Here is a 17,857-nt window from a genome sequence, read left to right on the forward strand (position 1 = left end):
GGGCGTGGGAGGGGCTGGTCCTAGATCTCACGCTCCTGGACGAGGAGGAGGAGGAATCCCCGGTACATAGCCCGGCCCCAGAGGGACGCCCGCCTGACGGGGGGGCGGCATAGACCCGCTCGGCTATTGCACTGCCCTTGCGTTCCATCGAGATGTTGTACGGATGATTGCAGACGGATCCTGGTACCATGCTTCGGGTCTGATCTTGGTGACAAGGTTGAGAGTTCAATTAGGTGATACTCTGGCACGCCTGGGGGGGTGGGGGGGCTGGGTAGGGGGCAGGGAAAGTTGGGGGGGGGGAATCCTGGATGGGGATGGCGGGGTAGGAAAAGTTGAGGGAGTTTAGGGGAAGGGGAGGGGGGTATGTTCAAGGGAGTTGCACAGGAACTCTTGGCCTCAACTGGACTTGGGATAGAGGAGAGGGAGTGTTAGGTCCGAAAAGCAGCGTTGCCGTTTCCCATCCACTTGTTGGCTGTAGCCACGCACAGAATGTTCTAACGCAGTTTCCTAGGTACCTACGACTTCGCCGCTCGACCTCCGGGGTGCGAGCTGAATGGCTGTGTGATACTGGGGAGTGGGAGCGGAACTCACACTGAACATCAAGGGGAATGGCATAAATTGTACTGTGTAATTATCCATCATTGCTGCAATAAAAAGATATTTACAAAAAAAAAAAATGATGAAGACAAGACCAGCTTGCATATGTGCATGGACATGGAATGGAAGGGATTTGGGGAACAAAATTAAACGTACACTAGTCCTGCAGCACGTTAAACACCACTCCCCAGATGTTTAATTACTACAAGAGACGCACCTTAAGGGAAGCCATTATAAAGCCTTCAACCGCTTTGAGTACAAGTTAGCGTCTCACTCTGGATATTCAGCGGATTCCTAGGTCATAGGTATCCTGCTCCGAAACTCCTTGCCCCTCACAATCAAATTAAATCTGGTGCGCCGATATGGGGTGCTGTGTGTCCCTAGCGGGCAGGTGGGAGAGCCATTCCTCACTTCAACCATCCTCCCGGACATTAGTACATTACTGGTGGGCTCACCTGCAGACACCCTCCTTGCGAGAGGCGACACGAACAAAGTGATGGGCCCAGACTAGGACCGACTGGGTGCGACTGGGGGACATGCTAGTAAAACCGAATCTTCCAGGCTTCTTGACAGCAATCGGACTGGTGGACTTATGGGGGGCCCACAACCCTCACGTGAAATAGTACAAATATTACTCGGCACGACAGGTCATTCTCACGGCTCTACTACCTACTCACACGCCATGACCCGTGGGAAGCTTTGAGATGCAGACACATCCAGCGAGGGGAATTTCAGACAACTCCCTCCTAAGCATTGTACTCAAAGGCATAGTCACTAACAAGGCAGAATTTCCCATGATAGATCCATGGTACTTGCGAGACCCCAAACTTCAACAAAGTCCACATGGGAGCAGACCTGTACTTAAAGGAAAATTAGGGTTCTGTGGCATCCCACCAGACCCTCTGGGAGGCTTTTAAGACTGTATTGCAAGGGCAGGCCCAGGTATTGATAACAAAGAAGAAACAAAGAGGAAGAGTCTAAAATTCTCACCCTGGAGTAGGAGATTCTGGAGTTAGAGCAAAAGGGAGCATAGCGCTACAGCACAAGAAGGAGCATGGCTTCGAAGCCGATGGAGCTGGCTGTGTGAGCGCCAAGCTCCGCCGCCATCCCCGGGTGATCCTGAAAATACTTGGCCCCCTGGACTGACGCAATCGCTGTGCGGTGGTGGGGGGGGGGGGCAGACCTGCCCCTGTACATAATTGATTGCCGGCCCGTGAGTTGCGGGATTTAAGCAAAATTCGGATCGGGAGCGGTGCTGGAAGCCTAAATGGCGGCGGCCCCGCTGTAGAACAAAGGACAGTGCTGCACGGAGCCTCTCGCTGGAGGTACACAGAAGAGACCGGCGGTTTGGAGCAGCGAGGAGCTGCTGAGATGACCGCCTGCAGCGGAGACCGAGAAAGCTAAGGCCTGAAAGCCCAGAGGCCCCGTATGCGTAGGGTGACCAGAATTTTAAAGCCAAAAACAGGGACATTTCACAAAAATATAAGGACTTCAAGTGATGAGAGCACTCCTCAGCAGAGAATCACAGAACAGGCAGAGGGAACATACATAAAATGCTATTTTTAAACCCAGTAGCTTGCCTGTTAATTAAATTGCTTTCTTGAAACAACTGCTAACTATCCTTGCTTTGTAAAACATAAACACCTCCCACCGTTTTCAGTCAACCCTCTTTAAAAACCGGGAAACGAGCTACATTTCTTGAAATTTGCTGGGACAGCTGGTTAAAAACTGGTATCGTCCTGGCGAAACGGGGACGCCTGGTCACCCTGCGTATGAAGACTAAGTGGATGGACCCCCGTTGGCTGTGAGGGACTGGAGGGAGTGCAGTGCCCCGGTTCTTGGCCATCAGGGGGGCGGCGCCACTGGAGGGAGGACAGGCTGCCGGCTGCAGCATGGAGGGCGGTACCTGAATGTATTGCGGCTCGACTGTAAAGGCATTGACCCGCTGGGCTGCATAGTTTGAGGCCAGGCCGGGAAAGCAGTGAGACCAGCGAGACTAGAGACCCTGGGCTGAAGAGTCAGGCGTGGCGGAGGTCGACCGCAGGCAGCGCCGGACGAGTGAGGGAGGCAGGGGGACTGCGAGGTCCCGTGGTGCAACGAGGAGCAGCTGATGTGGACTTAGGGGTGGACCGGAGGTGATCTTGCTCCTGCAGCGGTGAGTGGGGGGCGGCCTGTTAAGCGGCCCCGGACGCGGCCGTGGGGCTGCGAAGGACGGGCGTGGCCTGCAAGCTGTGGTGGGAGTGAGGAGAAAGGAGCTGGAGGAGTCCCCACTGAAGCAGTGCAGTGGCACGGAGCGGCAGGTTGGAGAGGGACTGTCCTCCCGTAGGGGAGAGGTTCGTGACTTGCCCTGGCTTATCACTCGAGGTGAAGGTGGAAGGCGGCGAGGAAGACCAGCCCGAGAATAACGAGGGCACAGGCGGTGTACAGGTGCTGTGTAGAGCGGACCGGCCCAGCTGAAACACACAGAGGTCGTGTTGATAAGGGAACAGGCACGGGGATCTCTACAGCAGTGCTGGCACGAGAAAGTGGGAGTAGAGCCTTGCTGGGAGTGCAAGGCGGAGTAAGCTGTGAAGAGTACAGTAGTTATCCAGGAAGGGGTACCAGATGCGTCACAGTGCGGAACCTGCTGGATTTATTATTGTGCAATCTGTGACGGCGGGGAGAGTTCTTTCTTGAGAAGCAGGATTGCGAACCTGGCTTGTGAGGACAGGGGCCATGGCTATTGTATCTAGGGGCAGGGGCGCGGAGGCGAAGACATTCCCGCCAGCTCACACTTCAGTGGCATAGGATATGGGGAAACCAAAAGGGAAGCCAGGAGTGGGAAACAAACCACCGGATGGAGAGTCAAGATCGCAAAATGACTGAAGAGGCAGGCGCTTATCAGGATCCTGGGATGCAGCAACAATTCGATAAGATACTTGCAGCAATTGCGGACTCCCGCACGGCTCTGCAGCAGGACATTGTGCAGGTGGCGACGGGACTGGGACTCCTGCGAGCTGACCACACTAAGTTGGTTGACAGGGTGAAGCAAGCGGAGGATACGTTGCTGGAGGTGGTACGAGCCCAAAAGGAGTTAGGTAGCAAGATGGCGAACGCACTGGAGCACATACAGTCTTTGGAAAAAAGGGCAGAGGACGCTGAAAGCCGGAATAGAAGGAGCAACATCCGAGTAGTAGGTCTGCCGGAAAAAGTGGAAGGGGCGGACATGGTGAGGTACCTTGAAGAATGGCTGCGCACCGTGGTGGCCACAGAGGGACTCTCGCCCTTTTACATGCTGGAACGGGCACACAGGGTGCCGGCTAAGCCTCCGCTGCCTGGACGTCCCCCTCGCCCAGTGGTGGCTAAGTTGCTGCATTTCAGGGACAAGGACCTCTTGCTTCAGAAGGCTAGAAAAGACGGGCCGTATCAAGTGGACAATAGTAGAGTGACGATATTCCCGGATTATACACAGGAAGTCCAGCGCCGTCGTGCCTCCTTCCTAACAATCAAGAAAGAACTGAGGTGGGAAGGCATTCAGTATGCGTTATTTCCGGCAAAGTTAAAGATAATGTTGGATGGTACTACGCAGTTTCATGACTCTCCGGAGGACGCTTGGGCGTGGCTGGAGAATTATAGAGCTGGAAAACATCGCACGGAGTGGCGCCACGGTCAGCCTGGTGGGGCCTCCCACAGCGACAATCACAGCGCCTTCGACGCAGGCGGCAGGTTGGGTGAAAGCCTTCGCAGGCACAAACTGAGCTGGAAAGACAAGAAGTGCTAGATGCAGCAATGGCATTGTCGGGAGAACCGTTGCTGCAGTCCCCAGAAAACACAGACTGAGCAGGACAAGGCACAGTCAGAGGAAGAGGCCTCGGAGGCGGAGAGTATTAGGCTACCACAGGTCAATCCGGCAACGGTGGATGGACTCTTGGATGAGTAATGGTTCAACTCACTGTGCAGGGTGGGGTAAACAGAGACCAATAATAAAGACGTGAGTGTAATCATGGTGTTAAAGTGGAGTTGTTACTAGACAAAGTGCCAGGGGATGTCTCTAGGTGATTGGGCTGGGATGGGCAGGTGCCCTTGAGAGCTACACCTGAAATCCCGTGCCGCGGTGCGGGGGCTCTGGGGGCTAAACGTCATTATTTGAGGGGTAGGGGCGGGGGTAGCTCAGTTTACAGCAGGTCACCCGTTGGCTCGGAGTCTCCCCCCACAGCCCATAAGGCATGCCTACAGTGACTACTGATAGGCTTGGGTGTGGGTTAAGAGTTGATATGGTTTGGATGGGGGCTAGCAATGTTGTTCTAGGTCCTGGAGGGCGGGTAGTTTGGGGAAAGGTGGGGGGTGGTGATTGCCGGTGTGTTCTGCTTTTTACGAGGGGAGGAGGTCCGATGGTGGTATGACAATGGGGGCAGCACCAGATTTGCATTGCATCACATGGAATGTGCGGGGACTCCACACGATGTCAAGACGACACAAGGTACATGCATTACTTAGTTAGGAGAGGTATACATGTAGCGTTACTTCACGAAACACACCTAACTAAGGCGGAGGGAATGGCTTTGCAGGGTAGGTGTAGAGGGCAGGTATTCAGCACATCATACTCGGCATTTGCGAGGGGGGCACTGATCTGGATCAGGGCGGGATTGCCATTTCAAGTGATAAAACAAACTAAGACTCTGAGGGTAGATTTGTGGCAGTTGAAGGGCGTTTGTATGGTAGAGAGGTAGCGTTTTGTAGTATTTATGCACTAAATGTGGACCAGGCAAGTTTCCTAGATAGGATTTCAGGAGTGTTAGCACATTATTTGGCAGGCCAGATAGTGATGGTGGGGACTTTAATTCAATAGCAGACCCCTTACGGGATAGATCGCAGCCTTCCTTGCTGGACTCCCCGGTCCACAAATTGTCAAAGTACAGGCTGGACTGGCAGACCAGGTGAAATTTGGTGGATGTATGGAGGGCGCACCACCCGCAGGATAGAGATTACTCGTACTTCTTGTTGTTGCACAAACTACATGTCCGGCTGGACGAGATATTATGCTCACAGTCGGTAGTGGCTACTGTAACCAACTCAGAGTACCTTACTAGGACACGCTCTGACCATAATCCACTGATAGTTACTCTGCACTGGGTGAGGGAAAGATCTGATGTACCGACTTGGAGATTGCGTCCAGAAACACTGGAAGATCCAGTGTTCCGTAGAGAAGTGGGTGAAGGGATTATGCACTATTTCGCTGAAAATGCGGGCACTGCCTCAACCAGGGCAGTGGAATGTGATGCCTTCATGGTGGTGGTACGGGGAGTCTGCATAAGCAGATATGCTGGAGTGAGGAAAGTATTGTTGCACGATGTGGAAAAAGCAAAACAGTTGAGATTAGCAGAGCAAGCACGACCTGAGAGACCGGAAGCGCAGGCTGAAGTGTCCAAAGCTAAAGAGGCAGCGGAAGTGGAGAGGTTACGCTGCTTTGATTATAAGAGTTACATTGAAAAAGCCCATGCTGAGGAGGTCAACGCGGGGACTCTACTTGCACGGCTGGCCAACCCAACGCCGAGGGGGGTCTCCGATATTGGCACTGGCGACAGAGGATGGGGTGCAGTGTACAAGCAGAAAGAGATAATGAACAAGTTCCAGGAATACTAAGAATCATATGATAGCAGGAGAGGAGGATATAGATTCCTTTTTGGGGAATCTGCAGCTCCCGCACTTGGAAGAGGAACAGGTGACGTACCTAGTTAGGGATATAACAGTTGAGGAGATTCGAAGTGCTGTCAAGAGCATGGCACGCAATAAGACGCCAGGGGTTGATGGGTTACAGAGTTCAATTTGAAATATATAGATCTACTAGCGCCAAAATTATTGGAGGTCTATGGAGAAGCTCGAGAATTAAGTCAATTGCCAATAAGAGAGGCACTTGTTATAGCGCTGCTGAAGCCGGGACGGGAGGGCATGGATGTGGCTGCCTATCGGCCATTATCGATGCGATCCACGGATTATAAGATTCTCAGTAGAATCCTGGCTACACGCTTGTTGCAGCATATGACCAGCTTGATACATGAAGATCAAGCTGGGTTTATTCCCACTAGAAATACCACCATGAATATACGGAGGTTGGTAAGAGTTATGGGGGAAGCCAGAGTTACATCACCAATGGCAACCATACTGACGGGGGATATAGAAAAGGCTTTTGATAGCTTGGAATGGCCGTTTCTTTACAAAACAATGAGGTGTTTAGGATTGGGAGACGCCTTTGTGAGCTGGACAACAGTTTTGTATGCATCGGCAGTGGCTAGAGTGAAAGTGGGAACGATGATTTCACCCAGGTACATAGTGGCACGAGGAACTCTGCAAGGTTGCCCGCTGTCCCCGCTGCTATTTGCCTTAGCAATAGAACCACTAGCGGCACACGCTCTGATGAGACGGTGGTATGAAGGCTTGAAGTACAGGGAGGAGCTGCAGCACATTTCGCTATATGCGGTTGACTTGTTGATTTTCCTTGCAGATGCGGAAAGAGCGCTAGCTGGAGCGACGAGATTACTGGTGGATTTTGGTTGTATTTCTGGGTTAAAAGTGAATTGGTCCAAGCCTTGCTCGTTTCCAGTAATATCAGGGAGGACGGCGCCGGAAAGGACGCAGGCCATGCAATGGGAACCATCTTGCTTGGACTATCTTGGGGTTCGTATCCATCACGAAGCGGATGCTATTCTGGATGGAAACATAGGGAGGTGTATACGAACACTGAAAGGAAGCATGGCGTTCTGGAGTACACTGCCGTTGTCTGTGATGGGGCGGATAGCCTTGTTGAAAATGGTGGCCTTTCCTAGGCTGTTGTACTTGTTCAGAACGTTACCAGTGTGGGTGCCAAGCTCATTATTCAAAGTATTGCAGTCCATGGTGGTGGGGTTCCTTTGGGGATCGGGAAGACGCAGGGTAGCGCTGAAGACAATGAGGCCAAAAGCAGAGGGTGGGCTGGCTGTTCCAGACCTAGAACTCTATTACCGAGCGGCAGAGCTTCAGCTCCTTACACAAGCGGTGGCGAAGGAGTTTAGGGGACCAGAGGACCAGCTGGGCAGGGGCATACAGATGCATATTTTACCCTTCATTATCCTACAGCGACGGTTAGACCTCGGGGGCCTTTCTCTGGAGGAAAAAACGCTATGGCTGTGCTGGAATCGGAGCCAGCGGCGAGCAGGTGTCTAACACCCTTATAAACCACAGGGAGGAGACTGGTCGTCCCTGCAGGACTGGGAGCAGGCGGGAATCCAGGTGCTAGGAGATCTATATGAGGATGGCGTGATACTTTCATATCAGGCGCTGCAGGAGCGATATGACCTCCCTAAGGGTGGATTCTTGATACACGCTGCTCTGGTCCAAGCACTGCAGAAGCATTGGAGAGGGGGACTGGCAGAGCCTAAAACTACAATGGCGTGTCAGTATGTGGTCATGGCGGATGGGCACCTTTAAGGCGGTTACGTGCTTATTTGCGAGAATGCTGAATAAGACATTGGTCCCACTAGACACTAAAACTGAAATGGGAAACCGGGATTGGTAAACCCATACCAAAAACTGCATGGGGGCAAATATTGTGCAGAGCATGGAAAAGCACCAGGAACGCGCGTTTTCAGCTAGTTCACTTTTTTATAATATATAGGGCATACTTGACGCCGGGGAAGATAATGAGATACTTTAATATTGAGAATGCGGTGTGTCCCAGGTGTGCTGGAGTAGGGGTGGAATTGGACCACATGTGGGAATGTCAGAGGTTGGGGAACTACTGGAGGGAAGTGGGGGAACTACTGAACTTGATTACAGAGCGTAATATAGAGTTTGATATCGCTACATGCATACTGCACTGGTTTTCACACACCCCCAAAACAAAAGTGACGAGTAAATTCGTAGATATGGGCCTGGTACTAGCGAAATGTGAAATAACAATGCACTGGAAGTCTAGGGACGGTCCCAGAAGTAAGAGATGGAGAGCTGAGTTGCTATAGTGGGCTAGCGCAGAGGATGCAATCAGGATTAGGCTAGCGCGACGCATGAACAACAAGAAGATATTAGACACAGCAGGAGCATGAGGAGGACTAGTCCGCTCCCTGGTGGACCAGCGGTCATGGGACAATCAAGGACAAAATGATGGAATGCAGGAAGGTCACTGAAAGGCCCGAAGCGTAAATCCTGGGTACAGACCACACACTCCATGCGAAAGGTATCCGTAGATATATAGAACACACTGGTAACAGGGAGGGGGGAGGCGGGGGGAAGTGGAGTGATAGGCTAAGCTGGGGTAGGAAGGGGGGGGGGGTTGATAAGTGACTAATGTAATTGAGGATTGGGACTGTTGGTTGAGATATTGTATAGGGGAATAAGCAGTCTGAGAGCAAGCTAATTGAAATTAGTTGATGAACACTCGACATATGGCGGTCTATTTGGTTCCTAAGGAGATCTTTTATTTCACAAGATGTATGACTGATGTGAAAAATACCAATAAAATGTGTTTGGAAAAAAATAGCGCTACAACACAAACTAATACTGCGCCAACGAGATCTGCGAGCCTTGGCGGACAATGCAGCTAGGACGCATGAGCTAGCCAAACAGCACCACCTGTACATGGTAGCAATTGGGTAAATATGCTCTACCAAGCCCCACCGGCGAGAGTGAGAGTCAATGGGGCGCTGTCAAGACCATTTGCAAAGCGTATGGATCCAGGCAGGGTTGCCCTCTGTCGCCCCTGCTAGTGCCCTGGCGTTGGAACCTCTGGCACATTGGATCAGGATGGATCTGATGATTTGGGGCATCTCATCGCCCGGCGGATGGGAGGCGCTTATCTCCCTATATGCCGATGACATCATTTTATAGCTCTTGAAGCCTTACTTCTCCATAGCAAGGGTCCTCTACATTTTCGAACTATTGAGGAGCTATTCCGGCTAGACAGGAAACTGGACCAAATAGTCATGTTCCCTTTGTCAGCCTCCCACCCCCCCAGAGGCTTCCGGTGAGGTGTATAGCTCCGATAGTCAAAGAGGGCTTTAGATAACCTCGATCTTTACAACGTGCAACCATCAGAAATTCTTACAGCAAAACCGCTTTCCCTGACTGAACAGACTTTAAAATGACATAATACACTGGCATACCCTGCCACTGTCCTGAATTGGCAGAGCAGCTTTATACAAGATATTGATGACCCGACCACGCATCCTGTATATTCTCCAAAATACGCCCTGCCCAATCCCAGAGACCTTCTATAAACGAATAGCCAAGGAGTCCAAACCCTACTTTGGCAGGGGGGGGGTGCACCACGTATCGCCCTGCACAAATTGCAGAGAGGAGTCTACGAGGGCGGGCTGGCAGTCCCAGATAATAAACTCCATTATTGGGCCTCACAACTCATAGTAATAAAAGACTTGGTCTACATAGGCAGACAGGAACCTGCTTACAAAGTAGACCGAGGCAATGCTGAATAGAAATTATGAGCCTCTCCTATATACCCGCAAGCTGCATCCAGACTGGCCAGTACACACTGCAACAGTGGTAAAGTGTTGGAGGGAGGCAAACAGACACTTGAGCTGGCACTCTAGGCTGACCAGTATGATGCCCCTATGGTTCGGGACCAGCTGAAGGAGGTGACAAATCTGAAAAGCTTCTTGTAGTGGCAGGCAATAGGTGAATACCTGGGAGATGTGTGGAGAAATGGGACACCCCTCCCTTTGACGATCTGAGACAAGAATATGACCTCGCACCCTCCCAAAAGTTCCCATACCTGCAACTTATACATGCCCTCAAAGTACACATACAACTGGGCACAGTTCTCCCAGACTCTTCCCCTCTAGAGGACCAACTATTAGTAGACCACATTCCTGATAAAGGGATAACAACATACCGGAAACTAATGAACACTCTAAAAATCACTGCCCCCCCCCACCTAGACATTCTTGGACGAACGATCTGGTCAATATGGACGATGAAGAGTGGACAGAGGTACTACCAAGTCCCAGAGAATTAGCGATCCGGGCGAGATTCAGGCTGATACAGCTTAGAGTACTGCACCGTTCCCTTACCCCCACACATTGCTACACAAATAGGGAAATATACAGTGTATGTGGTTTTGTCAGCAAGAGCGATCCTTCTTCCATATTTCATGGGAATGTCCAGTAATTGGTTCATTTTGGCAGGGGTGACAGCAGTGATGTCAAGAGTTTTGGGGGTACTGATGATAAAGGGAAAGGAGAACTGGCTCAGACATAATAGACTCTAAGGCTGGCATTAGCTGCAGGAGTAGCAAAACGGTACATAACGCGACGGATGGGAAGCGTCCCTCTCCCCTCGATGGAATGGGAGGCCGACCTAGACTTGTGTCAACGACCAGAGGAAGTAATCTATAAAAGCAGAAGATGCATCAAAAAGTGGAAGAAGAGGGGGCGGAGCCAAGCCGGCGACCGAGATGGCCGCCAAGTCCCTCGGCTCCGTGTATCATCTCCTCCCGAGGGTACCTTCTGCTTGATGTCCTGACTCGAAGGGGCACACACGGGTGCCGGAACAGCTCCGGTGCTTGATGGCGCGTCCCCGAGGTTCGTACCAGCCCCACAAGGGGAGAAACAGCCAGCGGCGTTTGCGGCCCGAGGCAGCTTAAAGGCCGGGGACTCGTCTGGACTGCAGGGCCGGCCATCAATTGAACAACAACGGCCACCAGCTGCAGTGGGGGGCCGGGCGGCTCCGGATCGAATCGGAACGGCTGAATTTTGGATCGCCCGCTTGGCTGATTGGGGGCATGAGTTGGAGATCAACCTTCCATGGTCCCCCTGAGTGAATCGTGCTTTTCAGGAACTTTGCTCGCTTGCCGCCCGGGACCGTGGTGAGACCCGTCCCGCTAATTGCGGGAGAATCCCGAATTTACACCTGGCCGCGTTTAATAGCTCTGACACCATAAGCGGCTGTGTTTTGGTTATGCCTCCACTGTTTGGGTGACCTGCCGGTGATATTATGACTCCTGATGCCCCGCTGCACGTACCCCGGCCCCGATCTTGGATTGTCCTTCCTCGGAACGTAACGAGGGGAGCAGAGTGCTGCATCCGTGAGACCTCGTCCCGACCTAATTTACAAGCTATGGAGCAAGGGAGTTTGGCTAAAGGGGGGCACGGAGCAGAATTACATCTTGGCGATCTCTTTGCTGCTCTAGCTGACCTTCGTGATACCTTGGAGCAGGATGCCCGATCACTGGGTGATAAACTGGATGATGTAGTCTTTGTGGCGGACCTAATGAGACCGGGTGGTTCGTTGGCGCACAGTGAGGCGCCTCATTTATTGCCCGGACGCGGCACTATGGCGCCGGCTACTGATATCGATAACTCCGGGACACGGGCTCTCGAACCATCTCCAGTTGGTGACATTGGTGATCTAGAACTATCCGTGGGCACTTGCTTGGAACCGAGTGATGGAACTTCCTTCCACGCATTGCTGCTGGTATCTATGGTTCTGCTCCAGCCATGTTTTGACAACGTGACAATCTTTATCTGCTCTGCTTCGCCGATTGAAATGTGGCAGTCATGTTATAGCGTCAGGTTGGGTCCATCACGCTGGCAGGACACTGGCTCGGATGAGGTCCGGTCACATCGCAGCATTGCAGACTTGCTGCTGTCTGGGTTTGCTCTGTTCTTCTTATTCCCTACGATTGCGGATTTGGAGTGCGACAATTTGGTGGGCCATCGCGGTATGCGCAGGACTGGACAAGGATAAATGCTGTTTCCTCCTTTTCAACACTTTTTGTTTGTGGGTTTATGAGGGATGTGCGGCATATTGTTTTACTTGTTGACATGCTGGGCTGATCCTGTGCCCAGTGTACTGCTCTATTGTACTGACTTTAGCAGAAATGTTTTACGTCCTGTCCGCATCCGTTACTTGCAGAGGGAGATGCCGGGGGGCTCCCCTCCGTTTTTCTTTCTTTTCCTTCCCTCTCTTGGGTTCTTCTTTTAGTCTAGGTGGGTGGTAGTTTCTTTTCTCTCTTCTAAATCTCGGGTTTCATAAAATGGGCGACAGGCACGCTGCTGAGGGGGTAGGCCGTAGCTGGAGGCAGGGGTGCAGGGTGGGGGGTCGGGGGGAGGGGTTTTCTCTGTCTTCTTTCCCTTTTCCAGTTTCTAGGGCCTCTTTTTCTCTCTTGCTCTGCTTGGCCTTTTCTTTCCTTTCTTTCTTTTTCTTATCTTTGGGATTCCGAGTGGTAGATGGCTTGCCGGATGTTCTTATGTCCTAAACCAGTATGGGGGATGTTATCATAGTGTTTACAGATACGGCGGGCGTGAGCTGCATTGGGGGGCGTAATGTACTATTTATTGTCTATCCTGTTTAATGTGCGTTAGTGCCAGCGCCCCGCCTGCAGCGGTCCCGAATGTGCATATCCTGATTTGTAATGTCCCCTAGCTCTGGTATTACTAGATTGTATGATATCGGATCCTGTTCTACCTTTAAACTTTTTTTTTTAAAAACCTCTAATCCTGGTACCACCATGGTGCGACAGTATCCTGGGCGTTGATGTGGAATTGAGGAGGCGGAATGTATATGTTTTGACTAACTGATTTGCATTGCTCGTCTCTGTGATAATGGCCGGCTGTGCTTTTTCTGGCCTTATGTTGTTTTTGCCTTATGTGATAATAAAGGTTTACCCAAAATTTTTTTTTAAAAAAAGTTGAAGAAGATATGGTCTCCCTGGCGGGTTACAGGGGCATGTAGAGGGAGCTGAGATTTCTCTAACACTATTCCACTCATCAAAGTACATGATAAAGCAAGCTAAGAACAACTCATGCCCCACACAGTGCGGAACAATAAGAGAAAAAGCTTTAAATGACTTGTGTGGCTACTGCTGCTTGACCCCGCCACACTAATATATGTGAATTCATAATTGGTAACGTGTATGTAAATACTTTCTGCCTTGTGATGTCTAATAAGCTTGCTTGATAAAAAGATTTATAAAAAATAAACATAAAAACAGTTGTTCAGAGTAATACACTAATGGTTAACAGCATCAAAAAGAAATAGAGTGACTGTAAAGCAACCTACGACAGTCTCCTGCACCCCAAAAAAAAAAAATAATCATGGAGAATCAAAGCCAGCAGCAAAATGGCACACAGGGGCGGCTGCATCAGCTACTTTGACCATACAGGAGGTATAAAAAACACATCAGGTGAAAAGGGAAAGTAAATGACAGCAGTGAGTGGCAAGTGATAAATCGGATATAGTGCAAGAGAACTAATAGCAAAACTGAGAAAGAAAGCACAAAACAAGTGACTAAAATTATTGTGCAAGCCTATGCAAACAGCATGTATACGTGCTCAGTTGGCACAATAAAGTCAGACTTACCAGTTTTGCTGATGTGGGATAATCAGAATTAGGAGATTGTACTTTTCAAATGTAAGAATCATTCATGAACTGCAAGGTATACACTACACAGTAGGGGGGAAATATACACCCAAAAGCCAAAAACATTAAGGGCCCCATTAGGATGGCAGGCGGATCGCCCCCGCCAGGCCGGTTTGGTGGGGGCGATCTGCCCGCCATCCATGCCGGAATGACTCCCCGCCATATTATTATGGCTGGGGGGTCCGCGGCAGACTGCGCTTTGCCGCCCCGCTCGCCTTGCGACCAGGCGGAAAAGGGTTCTATATGGTGGCGGTGTCTATCAACACCGCCAGCCATATTAGAATGGGCATTTTCCAATGGCATGAGGAGTCTGCTTGGGGGGGGGGGGGGCGGTGCCTGCCATGTTGTGCATGGAACTGCACAGCATGCCTTCCTAGCCTTGTGCACCGCCCGCCACAATGTCAGGAATGCATCCTAATTGCAGGCACGGGACCCCCACCCTTATGGCGGGCGGTCACTTTTTACGATGGGATGGCGGGCGGACAAAGTCCGCCCGTCATCCTAATGGGCCCCTAAGTGAGAGAGTAATACTCCTCTATCATAGGCCTTAAAGATATCGAAAACCAAAAGTCACAGATTAAGTTCAAAATGTCCACCCACATTACCACTAATAGGGTACTATGGGTTTTACATTGAGTCCTGTACACTTTTGGGGAAGCCCTGAACTATGTGCACGATATAACCACCTAGTGGCATACCATATACAGAACCAACTTCCTACTACTAATTTACGTGAAAATTGTAGCACAACTCCACTCAAAGATGGCAGATTTCATTATAGAATAAAAAGATTCCCAGAAACATAGGCGATTCTTTCATTACAGGTTTGCTGGCATAGTTTACTAAGTGACATGGTTTTGTTACCCATTTCCCGCTGTGAATATAATTAGTTTATTTTCGGAAAAAAAAGGCCCTTTATTTTCCTTCTGTTTTTTGGATGCATTTACCCTACTTGGTGGTTAGTTAGCACCAAAAGCTGTATTACTAGGTTATCCAGAAGAAAGTGGGCATCAGATTATTCTGAATTGTTTGTTGCTCACTTTTGGACCAACCATGTCATTAAATGGAAATATTAGGTCTATATTAAATGCACTGTGTTTAGTTATCTCTATCACGGTTGTTTATGAAGTGGATTTCGACCGGTTTCAATTTCATTTTGGCTTAATTTCCAGCAGTTATAGTGGAATAAAAAAAACAGACCAACATATACACACACACACAAATATCTACACATATAACAGTGAGCTAGCTGTTATACAGGCGAACGTATCCAGTGGGGGTGGCAGGAATCAGTATGGATACCAGTCCCACAGTTTATGTTGTACAAACTCGCAGATCCTATATAGATTTATAGGAACTATATCACAGAAAAGAGATTTCCTGTAAGGAGTGCCACTGCAGATACATAGAAATTGAATTGCTAAGGCACATTACAAAAAAGAACACATCTACAATAAAATGAAATGAATCATGTCATACCTTTGAAATATGTAACAAAATCTACTTTGCTACCCATTGTTTTAAATGATTCCACAAGTGAAATGAGAAATATATATACACACACACGTGAAATGAGATAAGTGTGTATATATATATATATATATATATATATATATATATATATATATATATACACACATATATATATACACACACTTATATACATACACACAGAAACAGAGAACCAAATCCAAATGTACGTTATGAAAAAAATCAAAGTACCTGCAGCTTTACTGTTTTGGTATCCACTATTTTGGAATGGATTACTTTGCTTTTCTCTTTAGGATCAGCCTTTCTTTGGGGGATACCTGAACATGAAGCACAAGAGAGCTATGAGCAAGTATGTGGAAAGGTATCCAGAGACATCAAATCAAATCTTTCCATTACAGAGATGTAATTATATGGAGAGAGGTACAAACCACTTAAATACACTTTTCACTCTACAAAAACTTAACTCCGACTAGGAGGCATTATGCAAAAGTAATTTTACGATTAGCTCATTACTACTTTAAGGATTCTGCCCTGCCCTTTCAAATAGCTTTTGAAGCCATGAGTTCAACTGCTTCTTGTTTTTCAGCATGCACATTTGGCATACCCTAAGAATAGCAAGATCACCGCCCTCTGGAAAAGCAGTAAGCATTCAAGTGAATACAACTTTGACAGAACCTGGGGTTACTTTACTTAACCCAAACTACCCAAATCAAGTCTGCAGACTGTGCGGATTTCCTCCAGTATCATAAGACATGAATTGTAACAATCACGTAATAATCTGCCGACTTGTGGCTATTGTGGATGGGAGGATAAGCAAAATAGAAATTGAAATAAGTTCTGTCCTAGTGTCTTACTTCCTTCACTTTTATCCAAATTAACCCAAAACCATATTTTGAAATAATTTACAAATTAGAGAACTGTCAGAGAGGCATATAGGCTGTCTATATACAATGGTATTTAATCATACTCCAAGTTGTTCCGCGAGCCCCATAGGTCAGTTAATGCCCCAATCTTAGCGCTGGGCTCTCTACTCTTATCAAATCAAACAAACATGGTGCAATTTTGTATTGAGATTAGAATACGAGATAACATACTATTAAGACTAACACCTGCCTGTTCTCAAAATCTGAAGAACATTTTAGAGTTAAGAAAAGTACAGGTAAACATCTTGCTGAAAACTTCCTGGGAAATGTTGTGCATATTTAAAAAGAAGATGTCAGAAACTTCTGCAAATTAATTTTCTTAACAACCATATGGGTGCTCTATGATTAATTTTACTAGATAAAGGAGAATGATAATCCACCGAGGACATCTTAACTCTGCTTTATCAGCATGGATCTCCTCAAGCAGTTTAGAATCATTAAGATTTTTAGTGGCTACGCAGTAAAGAAACCGGCTTCAATAAATGCTTTTGATGCAGACATGCTTGTATTGCTTCCTCGTTCAGCTAGAAAATACAGCCTCGGTGAAAAAACATGAATGCCAATTGCATTATTTCTGCACTACGACATAGGCACTAGTTTGGTTACCTACCTACTGATAAATGAGGATCTTGTTTCCAGTTCTTTTAACCAAGGCAGTTCCGGGGGAGGAACCAAGCTGGCGACCAAGATGGCCGCTTAAGCTCCCAGCTCCGTAGACCTCCTCATCCTGCTGCAAGATCCTGCTAGATATCCTGTGCCCTTGCAACACTCCTGTGTAGACAAATTGAAATAACGCCACGTCGTGTGATGCAGAGGGTTTTACTGGCTTCGAGAGCGGAGAAACGTCGCCTTAAAGTTTGCGGCCTACATCAGCTTTGGAGCCGGGGCCCCGAGTAGGAGTGCTGCCGGCTACTAGTTGAACAACATCGCCATAAGAGTCCCGGAGGGGCCGGTCCACCGAAACTGAAGTGAAGTTTTGCCCGATCTTCATATTGAACATCCGTACTGATTAGAGTCAAAGTGGAGCTACTCAATGACACTGCGGATGCAAGTTGAGTATCTAACTGACGGAGCCCGGAACATGAACGGCTTGGAAACGCGACACGATGGATGCAGGATAGAAGGATTGCCCATGAGCAAAATGTACAACATGGCGCCCAATATTGACCTAAGTACGATTCGGACCCGAACCTCCGATTTGTCTAGAAAAAGTCGAGCAGATTATTTGGGACGACATATCCTAACTAAGGGGTCTCCGAAACCGGGACATAAAATCGCCACCGAGGGGGGAAAAAAAATCAGCGCTGGCCAGGTGGTCTTCACTTTTCCCTGACCCGGAGAGCCCAAGCCGTGGGGCACAAATTGGATGCTGCTACTTTTGAATTGGGGCAAATGAGAGCAGCTTTTGTCCAATTGAACGATACAGCAAGAGTCACGGCGTCCGCAGCAACCAGACTAAT

The 17,857-nt window shown here is 49.0% G+C and overlaps 1 protein-coding gene across 2 annotated transcripts in view; it reads right to left on the reverse strand.

Moving 5' to 3' along the window:
* DLGAP5 (DLG associated protein 5) overlaps positions 1-17,857 on the reverse strand; it is a 206,177-nt gene that overhangs the window by 161,166 nt on the left and 27,154 nt on the right. For both annotated transcript variants that reach the window (XM_086937441.1, XM_086937440.1), the window contains exon 7: positions 15,706-15,791. In XM_086937441.1, the coding sequence (XP_086793567.1) occupies positions 15,706-15,791 (86 nt within the window). The remainder of the gene's footprint in view (positions 1-15,705; positions 15,792-17,857) is intronic.

This window comes from Lissotriton vulgaris, chromosome 9, assembly GCF_964263255.1.
Source record: "Lissotriton vulgaris chromosome 9, aLisVul1.2, whole genome shotgun sequence".
In the NCBI taxonomy this organism is placed as follows: domain Eukaryota; kingdom Metazoa; phylum Chordata; class Amphibia; order Caudata; family Salamandridae; genus Lissotriton; species Lissotriton vulgaris.